Raw genomic sequence first — 24571 nt, forward strand, 5'->3', positions numbered from 1 at the left:
ACTTCATGGGAGATGCTATGGCATGTGCCTTCCTCAAGCCTTGCTGTTAACCTGAAGGCACCTGCCTTTTCCTGGAGCCACAGCAAACCTTGCAAAAACTCCCTTTACAAGCATAGATTTGTTAGCACTTGGGTGGCATGCCAGCTCTTCGCTGCCTCAGCTGCTGGTGTAGCTGCTAAGGAGCAAGTAAGATTTTTTAATAACTCTTTTTGTAGCTAGGTATGAAGCCCCATTAGGGAAAGCAGGAGCTGCTTTGTAATTCCCACAGGCAAGCCAAAATCTGTGAGGTTGTCTGTGGGGACAGTTAGACATGGGGAAACGATGACTGTTACTAACAACGTGACTGTTTCCTTGACAGATATGAAAATGTTTACCCAAAATGTGACAGAAACTTTCTGGATTCTGTGTTCCTCTAAACAGCGATTAGAAAACTGGTTGAAGCTGCAACCTGGAGGATTTCTTGTGTAGAGCAATGATGGAGATAAACACATTAGGAATTTTCCTTCTCCTCTGAGAGCTGAGAGAAGCTGAATTTAGTTAGTTTTAAGACTTTTCTATTGGGAGACTGCAAACAAGTGCTTTCTTAAGTTGAGGATACAGAAGATCTAATTCAGGTCTTTGTTGGCAAGCAGGCTCATTTTATGAAGAACCAAAGCTTTCAAGGCCCTATTCAAACAAGTTAAAATGCCATTTTGAGCAAGGCAATATCTTGCAGCGTCTGGAGCAGAGCATAAAAACTCATGTACACTCATGAGGTCTGGCAGAGAATAATTGGTATAGCCTAGCTATGAGCAGTACACCTTTATCCCAAAAAATATTTAAGCCTACTGCCAGCATAAACAGTGCTGACCAAAAATTGTAACATGAATAGAGGGAAAACACAGGTCATTGTATGCTGTGGCTTTTCTCAGGAGCCAGGTATGAGAGAAACAATTCAAGAGGAGAGCAGAGCTTCGCCACACCACTTTGGCGATTGAGTGTGAAGGCATCCACTCGAATAAGTTTTCTAATTGCAGTACAGTCCAGAAATGGCCCCTCAATAAAACAGATCATTAACTTGTTTGATGAGGAGGAACTGCAGCGGGCAAGAAAACATAAAGTAGGTGCGAGGGGTGGGAAATGAATTGGTGAAACTGGCGGTAAGCTGGGATATAATGAAATACAGATAAAAGGTAATCAGGTTTTGAAAACATGGTGGTTTGCTACAGTTCATGACATCCTACGAGCTGGCATTTCTATACATTTTGTGTAGCTCAAATTGTTGTCACATGTTTTTTGGTGGCAACAACAGATTCAGTCCATTGTCTCCTGCCCTTGCAGTCCCCAGACTAGCTCAGGACTGGAGAAAATTAAAATGGTGTCCTTCCAGGGTATAAAAAACATCCAGTGCCAACCTCCTACACAAAAGCTTCCTTATGTGTTTCAATACGCAAAGCAATGCCAAGGCTTTACTATTTGATATAAATTGATAGCCTGATTTTGCCATACAGGAGTTTTCTCTGTTATAAAGCCTTACAATAGTGAACATCATGAATTGCTCAAGCCCAGTCAACAGAGTTATTCTGTGAAAGGTATATATTGGGGGTGCCTGAGGGTGTTTTTGTTGAATATGTTCTTAAACGTTAATGATTACATGGCATAAAATGTAACGGATAGATATGATTTTGTCCTATGATAGTTACTTGGAGGCTTTGGCTAATGAATTTTAAATGGATGAATTAAAATTCATTAAATACTGACACTGGGAATAAGATATGCCAGCTAAAAATCTCTGGCTGCTTATAACAGGGGTTCAGAAAGTTAATGGAGCCCTGCAGGTTATTTTCTGAGGTTTATAAAGAACTGCCTGGCCCACTTGCTGAATGCTTCGGCAGAGACCAAGGAAAATATTTCTCAATGCTTTTAGTAATGAGATTGCCATTGGTTTACCCAGGTTTGGTAGAAGATGAAAAGGAGGTAAATAATTTTTCTTACCTGAAAAAGGCGAATTGCCCCATGAAATAACAAGATGACAATTGTACACAAAGACTGATAATTCTTAAAATCTACTACAGTGTATTGCACTCACTCTTTGCTGTAAGTGTATTTATTTTCTGTGATATGCATTTAAACTGCCCAAATTTCCAGGACCTGGACAATTTGTGTTAGATAAGCCTATCTCCTGCTGAAGCAAGAGGCACTTTGAAGCAATTAACTCTGTTCGTGAGTACAACCTTTGCCATTATGTGCACTGTTTAAGTTTAATGCTTTCCATCAGACACACCTTTTTTCTTTCCTGACTATACAGTGTGAATTGAGGGCTGTGTTCGAATCCCTCGCTCCTCTCGGATTAACTTGCCACAGTCTAACTCCGTAGACAAGGTGGTGCCAGAGGTGGAGTTGGACGGATGGGTTTGTTTACACTGTAGTCCGTAAAAGAAACAAAAGGCCTTGCATGCAAGAAAAGAAAAATCGAGAAAATAAATGAATGAAAGAAGTAAAATTAAAAACAAACATGAGAATGAGATTCAAAAGCTATTTAAATCAAAAGAGATTCTATTTATGGAAACAGAAAAGTCATAGATTGTACTCGACTCATGCTTTGGATTAGTTTAGTGATAATATACACTGTATAGCATTTTCCATCTAAGCTTCTTATTTCACCAGAATAAAAATAAAACAAACTGAGAGAAATCAGAAAAGTAACACTGGAATTGCCGGTATTCTACTTTCTGTAAAATTACTTCTGGAAAAGAAGTATGATGTTGCCATATTAACTCAGTTGAAGTTTTTAATTATTAAGAGTCTGGGCCATATCAGGGTCTAGGACATGGCCAGAACCAAACCAGCACCAGGGAAGGCAGCCAGAGTAAGAAGGTTGGCAGACGACTCCAAGAACAGACTCCGAGTTGCTGCTCATGCCTTGTTTCTTTTACAGTGGCTGGTGGTTTGGTAAACGGGTGTTTACACTCTATTTAAATGATTGATTCTATCTCACAAACTGCTGTAATACTCAAGGCATGATTTATACACAGCATTTCCTTTGTTTTCCCTCTGCCCTTTTAAATTGCTCATTACGCTTCAGTGGAGCTATAACCAGAATTTCTTTGGCTCCATAATCTTACTTTAATGTGGCATATATCACCTTTCAGTAGGTCTCCCTGCTTTGAAGTGCATGCTTCAGCACAGTGTGTAAACCCTGGCTGTGAAAAAAATGCTTTCTAGAGCAAGAGAAAAATTATGCTTGGGGATTTGGAAGTACATTCCTGTTGTTACTCAAAGGACTGATGCTAATGCCATATTAAAAAAAAATCCGGTTGTGTTTTATTCCTTTCCAACATAATTTATACTTGAAGTCTTAAAGATCAAGCAGAAACTGTTTGAGAAATTAATTGCTCTTGTTCTGCACTGCCATACTAAGCAGCACTAATTGGACTGTGGGTGAGGTACTTCCCTGTTCTTATTAATAAATTATTTGTCTTTAGAGCCAGAAACGTGTGGTTAGAGTTCAGCAATACAAAATCTGCACTCCAGCAAACAGACTTATAATGCAGTCACCTCCATGTCCACAAACCTCAGCCTCCCAGAAACATAAGCAAGCTGGCAATGGATGACTCACCTGCTCAATATCACTGTTTTTCCTTGATTTATATATAAATTCACCAATGGCTACAAACACTGAAAGAACAAGCCCTGCAGCGAGCACGATGAAGATGCCCCCAATATTCTCCACCCCGAGAGCGCTGGCTTCTTTGCTGTCCTCCTCGGGGCAGCCGTTGCCTCGCCACCACTTTTCCTTCATCATGTGCAGCTTTCCCTCCTCCTGCAGCTGGAGGATGGCGATGGTGATCTTGTCTCTGTAAGGAGACCCTGCAAGGTGAGAGCAAGACCCATCAGTGTTGGCTGCAGCAAAGTGAAGGCAGGGAAGGAGAAAGCTGCTGCTATCTGAAGCAAAAGCGCTCCTTTATTGCAAGATTGATTATTCCAGCTAGAAAGTCTTGGTTTGTCTTCAGCTGGAAGGGGGAAGAAGACTATCTGTTGGTGTCTGCCCTGGGGACTGGAAAGCAGAAGGCTCCTTTGGTGCAGTTATTTGTTTGAGAATTCATTATAATTTCTAGGGTCTCCTACTGAGGTTTATTTAAGCCTTGGCAGTGGGTTTTCTTGCTAAGTAATTCCTCCATATCATGTTTGAATATTGCTTTGAGCATCCTTTGAGACTTTCCGCTTTGCATCTCTTCTATTTACTTCAACATCTGTTTATTTTTCCTACTGCATGTAAAATGAGTAGCCATGTAAGAAAAGCCCACAGTCAGTCAGATACGTTCTCTTCTCATTTGTACCTGCATAAGCTCACAACTCCACTTCAGCTACCTTACAGCTTATAAGAACACAAGGCGGCCGAGTCTTTTTTTCCGTGACTTGCAACAATATTGGCACTGCAGGCTGAAAATAGCAACTATTTCATGCTTTTTATTTGCAGGCCAACAGCTTGCTAAATGATGTGTCTTCAGGCTCAGCAGCATTAATGGGCCTGTACAGTATCTGGCAAATAGCGGGGTCATGTTGGGCAGTTCAATCTGTTTAGGTTTGCCTCTCACGCACTCTGCTCTGGCTCTCCATCTTCCAAAATCTCTGCTGCCTCTAAGTCCCTTCAGCCAACTTGTGCTCTTGCAGAAGCGCAAGCCTGGAGCCCTAAAGGGGGACAAGGGAGAGGCTTGCCCCTCGCCCCGCTTCTGGAGCAGTGCCTAGTTAAAGGAAATTGCTACCAATTATCTTTTCCCATGTTGCCAGAAGCTGAAGTTATCAACAATAACAGCAGCAATCTTGTTATTAATTATAATAGACAAGTGGAAGATGGTTTTGGCATTGTGAGAGAAACTATTCTTTATGGGGCAAGGATTTTATGATAGCAAGCAGGAAAGGGTTACAAGAAAGGCTGTTTGGCTCTAAAGGCATATATATGCCCCCAAGTCCTGCCACGTTGGACTTCCTACAGTTGGAAGTGTTTAGTGTCTGTGCTGAAATACAGTGTTGCCAGTCCTTTGTCCATGTAGCTAACTACCATCCATCCTTTCCTCTCCTTTAGCACATTAATAAGACTATTTTCTTAAGCTGTAATTTCACCAAAAGTCACATTTTGCTGCAAATTAAAGCAGTTGCAATTTTCAACCTGATCAAGGTAGACAAAGTTTTAAGGCAGAATGTGTGCCAGAATTTCAGTGATACCGTGGTACACATAAGACACGGACACTTAACAAAAAATCTCACTAGGCACCACTTTTGTCTTTTTATGCATCTAAATAGCCTTGGAAACTTGGCCTCACAGCTTCAGTTTTCTTTCTTATATTGCCATGTAGGACATTATTAAAAATAATTGTACCATGAATACAAGTCCCCCCCTCTGCTTTCCATTTCCTTTAGCCCACAGCATTGTCTGAGGAGAATCAGTGTAAAAACATTGCAGTTCTTCATTTGTTGCGCCAACACTCAGCTATTTTTCAGTGTATCTTACTGCCAGCACTAGGGCATGCTGTGACCACAGATGCCAAGAGACATGTGTCAGATTATACACAGTCCATCTGGGAAGCCAGCAATCAGCAGCCACTGCTTGAGGTAGCCAGCTTTGAAAGGAAAATATGCCCACTGTAAGAACAGATGATTTCTGTGCATGCTGTTAAAGAACCAAAAATAAGCACAACAGAAAACAAAACAGAAACACCTTCAAAACTGTCTTTACACAGAGAAGTGAATTATTACCACTGAAAACAGCAGCACCTCTCAGAAGAAAGAGCAGAATTGTTTCTACCTTAGGAGAGGTTTGTCGCCCTGAGAACTGGAGTCTGTTAGATTGTAGGACTCATCTATTTTCCCTTGTCTGAAAGGACATAGCTGTTAGGTAAAGTGAAGTAGCCTGAGTCACAACGCAGGATTTGTGGGGATGTTCATTCTTTCTTGTGATGTTTATGTTGCCAGCAGGATTATCACAATTCATCTTGAGGGTAACAGGTACATCTATATTTCTATGCGTGCTTTTAAAGTTTGTCAAGTGTGCCTGGAGTGTTGGATTGGTGATGTTTTATTAGTGAGCACTAAAACTGCACACAAATCCATCTCAACACCTCTGAATATTCATCGTATCATTTATGGCCTCTGAGCCATTAACAACCTACATCTCAGGCCAAGAAATGCATCTATCTATTTTCTTAGCAGTCTCCCAAGTAACAGGTAATAGCTTTAGTGTTAGAATTACTAGCATCAGCACTGACGGTGATGCTGGAATTAATACCTGTCCTGACATCTATAATAATGTTGCTCTCTTCAACCGGATTCCTCCCAGGGTGACATTTTGCATAGGTTTTGCTTAGAGGTGTCTCTGCTGCAGCAGTACTTCCAGAGTGCAATAAGTTCACCACCAACCGTCACTGCAGATTTTTCATTAGTAAGGATCTTTGCTAAGAATCTGATGAAAGCCCTCCTCTCCATGAGCCACCAGCTCCGTAATAAACATAAATGGAGATCTTTGTTGATACGCCTAAATCCCCTTTATCCAAACTCAGCACAAAGAAGTAGGAAGACAGCCTATATCTGCAGTTTTTTACTTGCAGAAGATGCTCTGATAAAATAGTACCTTTCCTGGATTCATAGAACTTTTGAAAATTCTCCTTCCTGTTTCTTTGGGAGCCAAATAGTGATGATATTCAGCTCATTCACTGGGAATTTTGGAGTGCAAGGCACACTTTTGCTGCTGCAAACCCCAGCCATGTAGTTGTGCATTCTCCTGAAGGAATTAACACGGACCAGCTAAGACTTGCTGAAACTTTGGTGTTAAGGGTCACAGACAAGTCTTTTTTTTTTTCCCATACACCTTCTGCAATCAATAGTTTTGAATGCTATGAGAAAAATAACAGAGCCTTTGGGGTCCATCTGAATAGTGGAAGGATCTCCACGACTTATCTTGTTTATGAAATCAATCGTTTAAGAATTTAAGATGCCTGATGGCACTGAATTATTCCACAGTGCTTGGAGATATCTATTCCCCTGAATTTTGCTGCTTTTCCTTAAGAAAAAAATTAAGGCACATTTATCACACAAGAAACATCTTATAAATATATTTCACAGCTGTATTTCAAATGGATGCACTCTCTCTGAGGATTACCATCTGTTCCAATTATTCCTTCATTGTTCTTGGTTTAAAGTGTGGCAGCTTTATAACTGCAATGAAACTCTTGCCATACATTTGTCTTTATTTGGGATTTTAGCTTTTGTATCATTTTCCTCAGGGTGAGAAGCTTGTTCTCACATAGCCAGTGGAAAAATATTCTTAAAATGTTATCTATATGACAATCTGTCTGAGGTGCTCTATTCAGTAACATAAAGAATCACAGTTCAAAGTGCAGTGGTGTTTTTCTCTTATTTATATCTGGTCTACCAAGCAACAGATGGACTAAATACTTCACCTGTTATATCTGTGTAAACTGATACTGCCTTGAATAATTCTTGTGAAGACAATAAAATTGCATAGCTATTAAATGAGTGTGGCATGGTAAACGCATATGTGAGCAGTACGGTGAAGTATATTATACACAAAAAATATCTGGCTGCCCAGTGCGAATTATTCACAAGAACACAGCACAAAAAACTGACACTCTTTCTAACTCTCTACAATTAGAAAACCTTGAAAAGGACACTGGATATGCTAAAAAATGTCTACTGGAAAGACTTCACAGAGACTGGGAGTCTTAAGACTCTGCTTAGCTCAAAACTGAAATCCCTGATGCAAATGCAGAACCTTGGAGTTCCTTCTCGCTGTTCTTATGTGTTTCTCTGAGGTCATGAAATAGATCAGAAATTCAACTCCTTTCATGCAGCTGTCTTCAGGATGCATACATTGGACATAACATTTATCCTGCCCACTTCCATTTTCCCAGAGACACTACCTGATTTCTCAAACTAAACTGAATTTCAGTAGAGCGACTTGCACCTTGAGCAGCACAGAGGATACCCGGGTTGCTACGAATGGGATGCTCCAGAAGGCAAGCAGGTGACTCAACCTTGTTCTGCAGGTGTAGCCTGCACTGCTGTATTCCCTCTTGCTTGCAGAGACTGCTTGCAGATGAGCAGGGCAAGAGTAGATGTTTTGCCTAAAAGGAGGCTCCTAGGGTCTGTTTGAATGAGAAAGGTTTCTAAAAGACTAGGACATGATTCAAATGGCCATGTAAACTTCTGAAGGGGACATTGCTGGGTGTGCTCCGCAACACCTATGCTGGAAAGCATCTTACCAATAGGGGTTCCCACGCCGTAGCCTTTCGAATCGATGAGCCCCCCGATCTGGGTGAGATTGCAGTTTCTCTGAGTCACATACTCTATGCTGGTCGACTCCATTAGCAGCGCATAGTCTGTTGTGAGCACACGCTGGATTCCCTCATCGTTGTTCTTCACCAGCGCTGTCTGCTGCCTACTGCTCATGAACGCCCACATCTTCTCATATGTTGATATTTTGGATTTCTGAGGAGGGAAAATGAGGGCACAGAATCACACCAGCACCCAAATTACACTTGTAAAATATTCCTCAGTCTTTTGTTGTGACCGATGCCAATAGCACATCTTGAATGAAAGAGAATCGGTAGCAGGGTTTTCCTTTCCCACAGCCTTTCTCTCTTACTGTGCTTTATGCTGAGGAATCTCTTTTTTCACGTCCTTTGCAGTGCCAGGAACTTCATTACTGGCACAACTGTGAAGTGCTTTGAAGTTTTTTGGGCTAATGCTGTTACACAGATTACAGCACATAACCCAGCTAAATTAGCGCAGCTGGATACTGTTGCATGCAGAAGCAGTGCTTCTGCCCGTCAGGGCAAACACACTGCTCCAAAAGCCTGATGATGAATAAAGTACTGGCTCTTTTGTATTGATATCACTTGCCTAGAAGTCATGTACTTCAAGGATAAAACTTGAGAAACAAACCCAAAGCGGCTTCTAAGCAAACTTCTGATTTCCATTGCAATCAGACTTACAGACTTCATCCTTCTCCCACTGAAGTTAAGGGGGAATTTGCCAGGAGGAGTGTGTACGTGTCCTGTGTCAGTGCCCAGCATCACAGGGAAGAGGGATGCCAGAAGCCCCAGCCACCTCCGTACAGCATTGAACATCCCTTCCTCCCTGTTCCTTTCCCCGTGCTGTGGGAGCCCACAAGGGACCCAGGCGCCCTGCAGGGAAAGGCAGTGCCGGTGCCCCCTTGTTCGCACTTCTGCCTTTGTTGGAGGATATGAAAAGAAAGACTGAACCTGCTCAGGGACGTGCTGGAGCCCGGTGCCTGCTACCCTCAAGATGTGCTACCTACAAACCAAAAAACCTTCAAGCACTTGTACAGTACTAACATGATTAAACCTCTTTCTTCCTTGTACGCTCTCAAACACTGAGCACACAATGTCACTTTTGGATTAAATATCAACGTAGACCTACAGACAGCTGGACCATTAGAAACTGTTAATAGAAACGATCTTGTCTGAAGACGCCAAAGCTAACCATTGCTGAACTGCTCTCTGCTGCAGGGTAGCATGAGCCAGACACACACAAACCAACTTTTTAATGTAAATATGAGTTGAAGGTCCTCCACACACGTTTCCCCAGTTCTGGGGCAGTATATCCTCCCTTCCTTCATGGGCCCTATCTTTGGTTTATAGCCATCATAGCTGATTTTAGGCTCACTGTGTGGAGACCATATGTGCTTATTAAACAGCAGTGTCTGGGGAATTCCTGTGAGAAGTTGATTTTCTGGTTCTGTGAGCTTTAAATGTTAATATGCTTCACCTGTAAATTCAATACCTGTGAATGTCATCTAAATTCCACCTAAGTTTGGTAAGCCACAGGATACCACTAAACTTTGAAGATGGTTAAGTGGCTTTTTACTAGTAGAAACCTTTTTTACTGCTCAGTTGGGAATATTTTTTGAAATTGATGATAAGTTTATGCAGTAGATTGAGTCTGATATTGAATTTACTGGAAGGATATATTCTTTATTCAGACAAGTTTGAAAGGAAGATCTTAGCTTCTCGACTTGCCAACTTCCATTTTTTTCAGGATAGCTCATATACCAAATTCTGGCCCTTGAATTCTCATTGGTTTCAGTGGAAACATGTCTGCACATCAGAAGGTAGGAGCTGGCAAGAGTTGCAACATGAGCTTAAGATCTATTATCACAGAAGGGCAAGAAAGCAATGGAAGATTTATAAGCATGTTGAAAACAGCAGGACAGCAGTCTGGAGAAATATGTGTGTGTCACGATTTGTGGATGTGAAACATCTTGCCTTCAGTTGGACTTTTCCCAGATTTGGACATGTACACAGGTGGTGAATGCTGCCTGAGATCCTGCTGGCTTGCCTGCCTAGAACCCCATCCCCTCACTGGAGCACTCAACTGTCCAGGACCTGTTTTCTCGGTGTTTACATCTGGTATGGCCAGATCTGGGATCTGTGTACAAGGAAGAGGCTGACTCTGAGGTTCCTTCAAAGTCAGAACTACATTTTTTCCCACAAATAATTTCAATTGCTTTTGCTTTCGTTCCCCCCACTACCTGGCTAGAAGGCATAATCACTGCAGAAACTTTCTTGAAAATACTGCCTCTTCAGCAATAGCTTTTCTGAGGACACTATTACAACAGGGATACTAGTGTAAGGCATTCAAAATCAGTGGAAAAACACGACTGTTAGTATATGCATTATAAACAAAACTAAATAAAAAGTGATGTAAGTTTGAATAAATGCAAAGAGTTTTCAGAAAAGCAGTGGAAGTACCTTGCTTTTCTCTTATGGTTCCCTGGAGAAAAGGAGGCTCAAGGGAGACCTTATCGTGCTCTACAACTACCCAAAAGGAGGTTGTAGCGAGGTGGGGGTCGGTCTTTTCTCCCAAGTAACAAGCGATAGGACAAGAGGAAATGACCTCAAGTTGCACCAGGAGAAGTTTAGATTGGATACTAGGAAAAATTTCTTCACTGAAAATGCTGTCAAGCATTGGAACAGGCTGCCCAGGGAAGTGGTTGAGTCCCCACCCCTGGAGGTATTTCAAAGACATGTAGATGTGGTGCTTAGGAACATTGTTTAGTGGTGGACTTGGCAGTGCTAGGTTAACAGTTGGACTTGACAGTCTTAAAGGTCTTTTCCAACCTAAACGATTCTATGATTCTTCAATTCTATGATTCTACTTTAAGCACAAAGTCCTAAACCAAAGCTCTTCAGAGTTTGCTTCGTGCCAGGATCTTTTTCTGCACTTAGTGTCTTCAGAAATCCTTTTGCCATGTGTGTCTCTTACAGTCCTGAAAATCAGACTCATCTGGTCTTTGCGTCTTGTGTCCTACATGACAGGCACTGTCTTGTTCCTCTCTCCTCCATAGCAAGTAATGCCCAGAGTGTCGTTGTTTTGCTTTAAAAAAACTGTTGGTCTGAAAAAGCCTGCTGTTTCTCTTGGCATTTCTTGGTTTAAGTACTGGGAGCAGCCCTTAGATAAATCAAATCTTGCAACATAGGAAGCACTTGAAATAACGACCTTTCCTTAGTGCGACTCAGCCCTGCACTACACTCCTGCAGGACATTTTTACTGCTGTTGCACCTAGTCGTGCTGATTCCTCCTTTCCCTTTCCCTGTCCCCATCACATCAGCACTCCCAGGTGGCAGGACTGTTTTTGCAGCACAGGCTGCCCGTCGTGAAAAACACCTTTCACCCAAGCTCAGCTCCTCCAGCCCTCAAATTGCAGGGGCATGCTGTTGGGGGGTACCCCTGGGCATTGAGGTGCTCCCAGAGTCCGTCACGGCATGGGGCAGCCCAGGGGAAACTCTCCAGGCCAGGTCAGGACTTCACAGCTCCCCAAAACAAGGCAGAGTTATTTCAGGTGTCTTCTCTAGAACTGTTATGGCAAAGGTCCTTTTTCTTAAACTATAGCAAAATTCACATGCAGCATGGAAACAGGAGTAACTGCTGCCCAGAAACCATTACTCCTGCTGTCTCTTAATCCCCAGGTCTCTCACTGGTGTGTGGGGGTGTGTGTGTGGGGGTGTGTGCGTGTGCATGCTTACTTAGCTCAAGAAGTATATGCATTATTTTACAGTCCAAGGGAGGCAAAGTCATGCCTTCACAGAGCACACAGTCTTCCTTTTGCATACATAAGTATCTATTGTATTTATTGTACAGAGACTTACTCTGTGATATTTTTTTTTTTTTAAAAAGCATAAAGAAATCCTAATCTTGTGAGGATCTTGCCAAGCTTCTGTAATAAAAATAATAACACCTTTTATATAGCATTGTGTGTATCTCACTGGTTTACAAGTGTGATAAATTGTATTTTTCATGCATCTTTCACTATGTCACCTTCACTCTGCCAGAGAATCCATCTCCATTCTGTACAAAAACTAGTGTCCTTTCACTTGTGTACACATGTATTTCAGGCACAAGTAAGTTAGCATGCATAGCATATAAATATTTAATCAACTTGTCTGAAACTTTTTTTTTTAAGGTTTACCTTCTTTTAAGCCTACAAATTTTAACCTCAGGGATTAACAGTGCAAAAATCAGTGTAAAGCTGGAAACAGCTCTAGAAATTTGTTCTGAACTTCTCATGCTGAAATTAAGACGACATTTCCTTTGAAATAAACATGGAAGTAACAGGTTTTGAAGATTTCTTTCTGACACTGAATATGACTTCGGAATAGCAATGACAGTGACTGGGCAGCGCAGAGCTCTTAGACCAAGGGAGCTGCCTTCAGAAAGCAGCACAGGCTGCTTCCTACCACCTTATATTCCTGATGAGAGTCTGGTACTTGCCTTACGTAGTTTCCAGGAATATCTCCAGATGGGTTTCCCAGCATATCTTAATGGAAATGTCAGCTCATCATTTCAAGACCTGACTATAAAAAGGCTTTGAAAAATGCTGCAGTTTGCGCACTTCTTTCAGCATGGAAACATTTCTGTTCAGCCACGGGAGAGCCATTACAAGGGCAGTTCACCCTTGACTCCATCAGGGATAGCCTACCATCAGATCTGTTACATGGTTGAAACATCCTTGATGAGCATTATTCATTTTGAGAGATGACCCAGATACTTTAGCCACAATGCTTTTTGTCTGTATGTGTGGAAGCACTTTGCCTCATGTGGAAGCAGAAGGGTTTGTGGTTAAAGTTCAGGCTGGAGCAGCAGAGGTTTGGGCTGTTGGCACCGGGGGCTGAAGCTGCTCACTCCTGCACACATGTGGCATGAGTGTTATTTTTCCCCACATGCTGTTTCCCCATTGTGCTTCATCCTCTTCAAAGGCATATTTGACTATCTATAAACACCATTCCTAGACGCTACAGTGAAAAGTACCAGTTCATTCAGTGCTTAACTTCCCTGGTGAGACTACCAATGAAGCTGCTGTCTCAGGATTTTTTTGCATATATCCTATATTTATAGTTTGTTGGCTTTTGCATTGACATTTTATGAGATTAACCCATTTTTTATGTAATTAATACTAATAGTGAAAAAAAAAAAAAGAATGCAGTTATCTACAAAGCAATTAGCCACAGAAAACAATCTTTTACTTACAGATGTGTTCATGTGTGTATGTGGCCCGTATATTAATAGTCTGTGTAATATTGACCAGGGATCATTTTAAAAAAGGGACAAACAACCTTGCATTTTGACTGCCTGCAGTATTTTTCCAGTGCAAACGTGACCTTCAGAAGTGATCTTAGCCAAGTGGCTGTAAGAAGCCAAGATCCTGCCCTGAGAAACAACCTGAAGTAGAATGTCCCCACATCCATGCCCTGGTTCCCTTCACATTCTCCCATCAAAGGCACAGGTTTGACCCTCACAGCGTTACAGCATCAGATTGTTTATCCGTATGTCCTGGGGGAAAATCTCCCATCTTTTACATTAATATTGCTGAAGAATTCTCTATGGATTTGGGCAAATGATGTATTTACCTACCACACTAATCCTTCCAAGTGTTGTGATTCCGCCTCACCATTTATTGCTGGAGGGCCATGAGTCAGATGGACCATACAGAGCTGGCTGATGCCATCTTACCTTGAAGAAGGTCATTGTGGATCCATCTCTAACAGCCCCGTACTCGATCTTGGTTTGCTTTGCCAAATCGTCTGCTGAATCGATGGGGGATTCCATCCTCTCCACGGTCAGGAAGGCAGCCAGGTTGGCAGTATAGGATGAGATTATGATTAAGGTGAAAAACCACCATATTCCTCCAACTATTCTGGTAGAAAGAGCTTTGGGCATCAGCTCTGATCCTGTTACAATATCATCAAAACAATCATATTAAAATGATGCCAAAGATGCTTTTCCTGATACCACAGACTGTTTTTAGGCACAGAATGCTTTTATGAGCTGTAGTATGATAAAATGATTTAAGCAATAATCTCACAGATGCACAGCTAACATTTATAATGGTAACACATTGTGAAAGGGATGTATGCCATGGTACATGACAAATGGAATTATCCTTGGGTCTAAGCCCCATTACATCTCTGAGCTAATGTTTATTGTGATATTAACCTCTTACATTCCCACTAGTATTTTTGTCCATTTCCTGAATCCTTTTTTGCCAGCATACTAATCAATTTTTTAATCAGAGATCTTTAGCAGAATGCTATCCTGCTTACAAGCTACCTGGCAGAAATACCTTACAAGAGAAACCTGCCCTGTGTACCCTATCAACATACCTAAGCAGGAACAGGGCGATCAATACAGTTCCAGTGAACTCATCAGCCTGTGTGAACCTGAGCTTAAAACCCAAAACACATCTTATTAGAAATGTGTGGTTTACATTTGAGAATTCAGAGGGCGAATGGACACATCCTTTGGGTGTACAGGGCAATGCAAAGTTTTGGACGGTGTATTTAACACTCATTATTGCTGAAAAGGTTTTAGCAGATCTGCCTGCATGTCACACCGACAAATATCAAAGTGATCTGCCATTGTCATAAAACCCCACAGAACAGCACGAGTGGGTGTTAAGTGCACTGAAACAGCTTCTAAACAGCTCAGACAAACTGTATTTAAACCACACAGGTACTCATATTTCTAAACATTCTAATGCAAGTTTTGTGCTGTTTTGTCTAGAGGCGTCCCCACTGAACTTAGCTCATTATGTGGGATTCAAGGATCTATCTAGTTCAGCAAAGCACTTAGGCAGCCACTTGAATACCTTTGACTTCAAAGTTAAGCCTTTGCATAATTATTTTGTTGATGAAGGATGGACTTAAGAGAGTACTTAAGTGCCTGTGAATGGAGATCTCAGCGCGTAAAGCTTTTGATGTGACAAACATTTCTGTTACTGGAAAAATGTGTTGACATACTATCTCTCCCCAGCTATTTAATGGTTTCTGTAAGAAATTTAAATGTGTAACAGAGAATATTTTCAGACTTTGCAAAAACTCTGAATGTGACTTTTGGGGCAAAGACCAAAAGGGTGAAAACTTTCCAAACAACCAGCAAACAGATTTAACTTAGCTTTGTAAACATACAGACATGTCGCTTAAAGGTCAAAGCTAAGCATAGCCCAAGGGTTTGAGTAGGTTGACAGAATTGCCAAACCGCGAGAGCAGATGCTCTGCCTGTGCAGCCCTGTGCAGCCCTGGTGCTGCACAGATTTCAAATTAAGCCAACAGTCTAAAAGCAAAAACTCTTACTTGAAATTTTTGAGTCCAAATGTACCCATTCCAAGAGCTGTAGCTCTCTCTGCGTTTATGTTTGTGGTCTGTTGCACTTTCTTGCTTTTCAGATTAGATTTTTTTTTTCAACACAATGAAATCTTTTCATTTTTTGTATTGTTGCTCTCAGGAAAAGTGTGTGTTTATTTCTAAGATGGGGTTGACCTGCAAAAGCAGGCTTCTAGGAGTGCTGATTCAGGTCATCCTGAATATATTATTTTTTTAAGCTTAGACAACTATACAAATATAATTTCTACACTTGGACCCTGATGTAATACCTAGCTCTGACATATACATCCCAGTAATGCATAACAGCCAGACACCTTGCAGGTATCTTAACAAGCAACCATGAAATCTGCCAGCGCAGCCTTACAGCAGCACAAGAGAGTAGGCAGAGAAGCCCTGTGTGCTGGTTTTGTGGGGTGAGATGCCAAACCTCCTGTGATTTCCTCTAGCAAAAAGTTGTTTTTGAAAAAGCAGCAGAATACATTCAGGTCAATTAAGCTTGAGACACCAGAGTCTATTAATCATGCTGTGAGCTACAGTTTTGCTTTTGTGAGATGCTGAGCACACTCTGCTCCCAGCTGAACCAAGTGGGCCCAGCATCTCCTTTGATCACTCCCATGATTATTTCAATGTTCACCTTTTTGAGGGCCTTGAGTCCAGCAAAAAACATTAATATATGCTTCATGCTCACTGACTTTGCCTTAAGCGCTCTCCTTAATGGGATAATCCTGGTCTGACCCATCGTCTGGCTGAACTGGGGCTCTGACAGATGGCTTGCCTTTCTGAAAGTGATAGTTTCTCTGAATGGATTGGATGAAATGTGCCCTGCTTGGATGCTTTCAGAGTATGCATAACACTTTCAGGGGAAAAAGAGGGGAAGTAACGTCTAAATAAAAATGTTGCTAGCAAGACTCGGGGTCAGAGACAATACTTGCTGAAGTCTCTCTAGTGCCTTTTTATGGCAGACATGACAGCCAATCCTGATCCAGACTTTGCTCACGCTCTGTAGAAAAGAGAAAGTCTGATCATCACATTTTAAAATTTAATAACAAGTGGCTTCCAATCAAGCATAACAAGCAGCTGCTGCCAACAAGAAAGAGCATAACGCTAGATGTAGAGTTTCACAACCATTCACATCATGTTCAAACTCTTCACATTAACGATGATGCACTTACTTACAATCACACGCACCACAAGTTTGTACATGGAAACATTTGTGTTGCCTTACAAATGTTTTTTCTCTTTCTTTCTTTCTTTCTTTCTTTACTTCTTTCTTTCTTTCATGCTTTCTTTCTTTCCTTTGTTTTGTTTTTAATCTTCTTGAAAGACAAGCAGAGTCTGGTTGGGGCTGACTGTCATGTACCCAAGGTAGTGGTAACGAGCAGACACTGCATCCCACAGTTTGCTGTGGATGATGGTAAACTCCAAAAAAGGCAGTACATCGAAACACAAAATCCTGGGGCACTTTCACACACAGGGCAATCACAGTTATACACACACACCTGCCTGATACTGTAAAACCTCAGCCTGTGTTTTATTGATAAATTTGAAGGAAAACAAAACAAAAAAGTGAAACAAAACAGCTCTTCCTTCATCCAACTTCCCTCAAAGTAATTTCTATGACAAAGCTCTATATCCTGTAAATACATTAGTGCACCAATAAAAATGAGTGCATCTTAGGTACAATACAAGCTTTATTCTCTACCATATCTAGGAAAGAATCCTCCTCATGTTTCTTAACTGCTACTCATGTCTGTTAAAGAGGGAAGAATAAACTGTACCTGGATGAATGCAGAGATGGTTTTATATTCCTTACTTAAATGTTTAGGAATTTAATACCAAGGTACTGCTGGGCTTTCCTCTGGATTGCCTTTTGATTGTTGTCGTGGGGTGGGGTTTTTTTGTTCAGCTTTGATTCAACTTGAAATATTTCTCAGAGAATATTTTCATTCTTTTCAGCGGACCCCAGTTTTGGTGAATAGTGATTTAATTGGAAACCTTAGAACATACATGCCATAAACAAATGTGTTTAGTACACATATCTGTTTGACTTCCCATATGGAGTAAGCTTCACTGCCCTTCCTTGTCAACTGAGTAAAATGTCAGCTGTTTCCAAACTCATCAGCAACAGGGACTTGTGACTGGGTTAAGTTAATGCTTCTAGGGTTGGATGCATTTACAGAAGGATGGGACTCATACCTGCAGAAAAGCCATAAAAAAAAAGGTTTGGTTTTGGTTTTAAACAAAGTGTTTGACAAGTGCCAACAAACTTAACAACGCTTCTGAAGAAAGAGCATCTTTTTTTGTTTGGTAGTTAAAACAGTTTTTCTAGGGTAGCTAAGGCTGTTACTGTTTCCGTTGGGATGGAGCCCAACATTTTCCTGTTGCCAAACCTCTTATACCAATAAACTCAACTTCAGCATGAAGCACTTCACATCCCTCTTGCGATTATTTTACATTTCAGCTCCCGAAACTCCCCTGTGGCTCTGTCCGCTTCCCTTTCTCTCAGATGCTTCCCCTCCTTCCTCCTGCTGCAGCCCTATTCTGGGCTTCACAGGTTCCCCTCCTCTGCCTGCTCCTGGTTGCAGTGGCACATCGTTTTCTTCCTTTCTTCTATTGCTTAGTTTCTGAGATCAGGTTTTACAGTATATGTTGTATTTACAGAGGGTGGAGTTTACCAGCACAGAAGCCCTTGAGCAGACTGTGGGACGTGTGCAATAACGAAGTGTAACCGGTGTACCTTGCTGCATGAGAGCTCCAACTCCAAACCAGAAACTATTTAGTAAAGTAAAATTGTTTTCCACCACATCTGAGTCTGGGTTGCACGGGTGGGGGTTATACCATTCATATGGTGTAAACCTGTGGCAGTTAACAGAAACAATCTGTAAACATCAAATAGAGTACACACAGCGGCAGCAAACCTGCTGAACAACGCACAAAGTGAGGAGGTTAATGAAGGAAACAAGAAAAAGAAAACCTCAGCTGAAAGGCTGTCCGCGGGACATCTCGCAGCTGCCTCGTGTAAGCTGTGGAGCAGCGCTGCAATGCCAGGAACCGTTTTCACAGTCCCCGATCTAGCACAGGGCTACTCCCTTACTCCTCCGGCTCTCGGGGTAGAGCCCTCAAGGGTGAGACTGCTGCAATGCCCCACGGCTTCCCTGCCCACAGCGCTGACAGACAGAGACATTTGTAGGGGCAGGGGGACTACTGGAAGCCACGTAGCTGCTCCGTGGTAAAGCGTTTAGAAAATAATGAAGGAGTAGCAGCCCTCTAAAGGCAACCATTGTTAGCTGTCCGTAGGCGAGACGCTGGATGCTGAATGTGCGCTCCCTGTGCAAGGCTGCCGTGGCAATGGAAAAAAAGGCTGCCGATCGTTTGAAGGCATTCAGGAGCAATTGCACTGCTGAAAGCCATAGGGCCACGCTGTCGGCATTGCAGGGAGAGAATTACGCAGAGGATTGCCTTTAATGGAAGAACTCTGCTCTATTCCCCGCACACCGTCCTGTAACTGCAAACTGTGCCTCTTCTGCTCTGCCCAGCACTTGGCAGAGTTAGGCTAAGGACCGTTTTTCCCCAAGGTACCTTGCCTGCTGTTGCTTCCCACTGCTGCGCGGCTTGCTGCATACTTTCTCATGAAGTTTATGAATATAGCTTTAATTACCAATGTCATGCCAATACATTTTAATTACTGTTTCAACAATGTAATTAAGCACTGAATTTATGCACAGTTGCAAGCAAAGCGCCTTGCTTAGCTGAAGTAATGAACTCTGATAGTAATGAACCCACTAACTGAAACAGTATGTAGCTTAGGATGCCATTAGCTGCACAATATTACCATTACTAGCACGATAGTGTTCAAAATTGTAACAAAAGACGCAGTTTTCAGATTCAAAATACAACAGTTCTGGATACACCAGTTAAAAGAAAAGCAATCACCAAGTTACATGCTTCAAATTTGTGCTAGAATAATGGAACCAACCGTTGTGTAGTAACAAAATTGTTCCTGACTCAGTTCGTGCACAAGTAGGGAAACACATCCTTAGAAGGAGACCCAGAATTATGATCTGTAGGTTGCCTGAGCTGCCAACCGCCACAGAAGTGAAAAGGTCCCATGCTGAGTGTTCACCCACAGGGTCCTAGAGTGTTAACAGGGGACAGCAAGGAGATGTACAAATAACTCTGCCTGACCTGACTGGGAAGCCCAAGGCTGGGATCTTGCATCATTTCAGAAAACAGCCATGTTCAGTAGGTTGGACACAAATGTCTCCGTCACCAAAAGAACAAAAAGGCAGTTGCTAGAAAGTGGCAATGAAACGCTGGCAGCAAAACTCTTTCTGCCAGACTGAAAAGATTTTTATAGTGCTGAGTATATATTTTAATGTGGCACTAGGATATATATTTCTTTTTCACCTTGAAACAAAAGCTGATTTTCTTTTTGTGTTTCTATCACTGCCCTGAGCCCTAAAAAGAGGCTGGCTTACAATTCTGCTCTATTTCACTGCTCAGACCTTCTGTTTTCCTGGCTATTTTCCCCTATTTTTCTCCCTCCTTGGACCTTCAGCAGCAGCTATGCTGAAGTTTCTGATAAAGATAAGATGCTCAAGGTCTCATAAGTACCTTTTTATTAGAGGGTCTGTGTGACTTTCACCACTGATGGTTACCTCAGCTACCTATCTCTACCATTGTTGACATCAACAGCACAGCCGATATGGCATTAGCAGTAAAGGGAAATTTTGGCAGAAAACGCCTTGTTCATTCACTGCCAGTGTACTTAGGAAAAGAGCTTTGTCAGTCTGTAACCCTTCACAGTGATAAAAGCTTCAGTGTTTGAGTTTAAAAATTAATATAACAATGACAGGGCTACATAAGGCTCAAAGACAATTGAGAAATTATTCAGCTGCTGAAAAGTCTGAAGAAATAATAGGAAGATTATCCCAGTCTATGAAAATTATTCCCCAGTATTTGTCTTCCATGAACCGATGTCAAAATACTGTTAACCATTTAATTTACTGTGGCAGTGTTAAGGGGTGGATGCTTCCTGAGGTTCTTAAAACCAATCTAATCCATATTTGCTTAAACACTTGGCAAATCTTACAGAAATCTTGACATATTTGGAGACGTGAACAGGTCTAGATATGTACTGTAAGAATGGCTTAACTTCTTGGAGTAATTTAAAATTTATAAAGTCTAAAGTAAACTAAGATGACATGTGAACATAGTTTTGTGTACTTCAGCCTATATAGTCACAATCTAATTAGGCACTGGTTTTAGGCATCAGTTCAAAAAAAGCATTTATGTCAGAAAAAAATTAAACATTCAGAAAATTATATTAACTGTTCTGCTGAAATTGTGTGTTCTTTTCCTCTTTTTCTAAAATAGGTAGGTTATGAGAATGATATGCAAACTTGACATATTTGTTACAAGTCATGTTTTGTGCTGTGTATTATGAATGTGTGTGGGTCTATACCTCTAATGACATTTAAGGCTTTTAGCTAATTTTAGCCACATCTGACAAATAGGTAGAGCCCTTAGAGGTTATCATGCTCCTGCAAGTATTGTGAAACATTGCAGTAGTAGCCCCACTAGGAGAGAAACTGCAGGATGAGCTCACAACTCATTACGTATCAGCTAATCCACATGGGAAAGATGGCCTATAAATCCTTCAGCTGCAGGGAAAGCAAACACACAGACAAACAAACTTCAACTGGCGATCACAATCCACCATGAGACACAAATCTGTAGGGAAATCAGGCTTCATTAGTTACACTGCTCCCGGAACTACTGCTTTTTAGAAAGATTTCAGAAACAAACAGTTACACAGGGCGAACCTATGGATTTACCCAAAGGCTACACTGTGATTTGGAGCAATATTTTACAGCCAAGAAAGAAAAGCAAACAGGATTCACAGCTGATGATTTGTGAGCACTGTGCATTTCGCTTTGGTTTGCTCCTGGCTGCGCATCTGCATGTAGGCAACTCTGCAAGCAGAGGACCCTGATGCTTATTTATTCTTGCAAACTTGATGCTGTTATTTTAAAAAATAGAAGCACTGAGGATAACTCGGGTTTTGTTTTCCCTTCCGCCTGTTCTGTGGTGGAGAGGACTGTGGGATGTTTTTAGTCTTGGCACACAACTGCAGAAAAGTCAATCTGCCACAGTTGAGCAGATTTAATATTAGTCATGAATGAGATCATGATTTGCGTACAGTAAGAGTTATTATTTATGGTACAGTGAGCCACTGCAAGAGCTTGTGGGAAGTCATGACTAATTGCATACAGTCCCATAGCTGCCAGGAATGGATCAACTCTTTCTTTTACCTAGGGCCAACACTAATAAGTTAACCCATGACCTTTCCTCCTCTAATTCCCTCCTTCTTCTTCACATTCTCAGCAATTTAAAGGAAAAAAGCAAATCCCACAAATTTCTGTACTTTGGTACCAGTATAGAAACATGCAAACAAGCAAAGTATTCACATAGGTTGTCCACCTGGAACAAGGGTTGTTCAGTGGACCACAGAAAAATGTATGTCCAAGGCCATTCACTCTCAGCAGAACTGCTTGTGTGAATAAAGGTTTTGCAGAGCTCTGCCGCTTGAATAAAGAAAACAGTGAATTGGAGGAAAAGCAGCAAGTGCTTAATTTGACCTGGCTCACACAGAAGTGGAAGTCAGGCACAATGTGCTGTGTTATCAGAATTAATGATTCAGATTACAATTATTTTATGACCTTTGAATGAGGTATATGTATGTATACATGGGACTATATACATTATTGCTGACTTCTTAAAGTTGAATGCCATCATTGGTAATAAAAACTGCAGCATTTCTGTTACTTTTGCTGTGATGTGAATGTGTGAACTTCCAATGATACATCACTTCAGTTCTTATATTTCATAGTATAAATGTTTTCTCAGACTATTTTCCATATACTTTATTAATGTGGAATATATTGTTGTATATGCAAAACAATACATAAGAGAAGTGGGGAAAGGCTTAATTAGGGTAGTCTCAGTAAAAAGAACCAAAGCATGAGTCTCTGTGAAACACTAATAAAAATATTTATGTTTTAAATTATAAAAAGGAAAAAATGAAGGATAGGATGAGATCAAATAAACAGAGTTGGAAATTAAATTCCAAGGCTATTATCTGAAGAAAAGGACAATATCTATGCCAGTTTGGAGCCCAGGTTTAGTCAGGAGTACAGAAAAAATATGCCTCAAATGACCAATTTCCTCTGACAAGTTTCTAAGTTCATTTTCTTTCATGCTTGGTTTGCTCTTGTTCAAAGCCCTACAGCAACTGACTCCCAGACTGTGGTCCATGGGCTCTGAGGCCACGATAAGTAGCTTGTATCCAGTTTGTGAAACCATATCAGCTGTCTAGAGTTTTAAAGGTAAAGTTCAATGATAAGGGTATAGAGCGCTCTGCTGGCCCTCTGGAGATGTGACTGCAGTCCACTGGTCCAGAAACTTTGTGGCACACCTGCCTTTGAGAACATGATGAGCTTTGGCCTCATTTGGAAAAGCGGTGTGTATGTGCTTATTTCCTGCTGGTTTTGAATAGGGACATCACTGGAGCCTGCCACTGACAGGCAGGGTGCACCTCAGGACAGAGCTGGGAGAGAGCCTTGGGTATACATCACCTTGCAGATTGTCCCATCAGGTTCCCAGTCAAGTTATCTTGTATTTTCAAGGGGAAATCAGCGGAGCTAATTAACATCCCTCAGAAAAAATACATTCACATCCTCTTTCTTACCTTTTAACTGTATGCACTGTTAGTGGAAAAGAGAAGTGCTTACATGCAAGTAATATAAGCCGCTTTTCAACATGCAGTCTGCTGAGGTGTTGTATACTGACAAAGAAAGGCTGACACATTTCATCGGATATTTCTCCCCGTTCAGCCCTTAAGGAAAGTAAAATCTCATCACATTGCAATATATAAAAGTGATAGCAGTGTTGATGTGAAAATGCCAAGAGACTTTCTAGAACGTTATGTTTTAGGACTGGATAAAACCTTTAGGATGGTATTATACTATATCTGCTTTGCAGAGCCTATGCAATACCTATGGGAGGAGAGGTAGTTAATGTGGATGCATCTAAAACTATGTCTTCAACTTACCTTGCAATGACAAAGAGGACACAACTGACTCCAAGGCAGGCTAGGAGAACATACATCCAAATATCAGGAGAAAGAGGGTTTAAAAAGGAGAAAACACCAGGGTTTGTCCCATTGGGCTTCCGGTACAAGATACTGATTCCCAGCGTCATGAAGGGCTTGGAAAAATCAATTACTTTCTCCCTTACATAGGTAATAGTGAGAGGAGCAACAGCCAGATCAGCTTTCTGAAAACACAAATGGGAAAATATTCTTCTTTATGTTCAGCAAACGCACTGCTATTCCTTTCATTTTTTACCCCAAGTATTAAAAACTAAACCAAATTTGACTATAAATCTGAAGTGTGCAACAAAATTTAACATTGCTAGTGTATTCTTTGGTACATGATAATTGGTTTCCTTTTTTTGCAGGCAGAGGGATATTTGTGACTTCCATGTGAGTAGGAGAGGTATGACCAGGGACGTGGGGCTCACTCCTGTGCAACAGGACAGACTGCGAGCAAGGACTGCCAGAGCGTCTGGGAAGGGACGACGTCCACAGATCAGAGGCTGCTGCAGGGTGGAAGTAAGCTGGAAGCTCAGCCTTTGCTGTTGGAGTTTGTAGCCAAGGCGTGGGCAGGACCCATGCTAGCTCAGTGCCCACTGCCCCACCGCAGATGGAGGTGTCCCCCAACACCCATGAACTGTTGATTCAGATGTACTGACATGACTTCCTAGTCTGACAAATGGCAATAAAGACAGACCAGTGGCTCTAAAAAATTAAAACTAAAGCAAACATTTCATTT

General features: G+C 41.5%; 2 protein-coding genes across 3 annotated transcripts in view; one reads left to right on the forward strand and one right to left on the reverse strand.

Annotated features, from left to right (window-relative positions):
• The window catches only part of LOC148055708 (uncharacterized), a 50174-nt gene extending 42186 nt beyond the window's left edge, over positions 1–7988 (forward strand). Inside the window, exons 5-6 of the transcript XR_015704441.1 lie at positions 359–2202; positions 7908–7988. The gene's annotated coding sequence lies outside the window, so the exon portion shown is untranslated. The remainder of the gene's footprint in view (positions 1–358; positions 2203–7907) is intronic.
• Positions 1–24571, reverse strand: part of GRIK1 (glutamate ionotropic receptor kainate type subunit 1) — a 166443-nt gene that overhangs the window by 2284 nt on the left and 139588 nt on the right. The window contains exons 11-16 of one of the 2 annotated variants that reach the window (XM_087755928.1): positions 23791–24014; positions 18415–18533; positions 14029–14246; positions 8259–8484; positions 3599–3849; positions 2264–2429 (exon numbers count right to left, since the gene is read on the reverse strand). In XM_087755928.1, the coding sequence (XP_087612054.1) occupies positions 2280–2429; positions 3599–3849; positions 8259–8484; positions 14029–14246; positions 18415–18533; positions 23791–24014 (1188 nt within the window). In that variant the 3' untranslated portion in view covers positions 2264–2279. Of the gene's footprint in view, positions 1–2191; positions 2430–3598; positions 3850–8258; positions 8485–14028; positions 14247–18414; positions 18534–23790; positions 24015–24571 lie in introns of those variants that run through there. The other variant, XM_087755927.1, reaches the window with a different exon arrangement.

Source organism: Nipponia nippon, unplaced genomic scaffold (genome assembly GCF_047370975.1).
Source record: "Nipponia nippon isolate SJK-2023a ecotype South Korea unplaced genomic scaffold, ASM4737097v1 scaffold_2, whole genome shotgun sequence".
NCBI lineage: Eukaryota > Metazoa > Chordata > Aves > Pelecaniformes > Threskiornithidae > Nipponia > Nipponia nippon.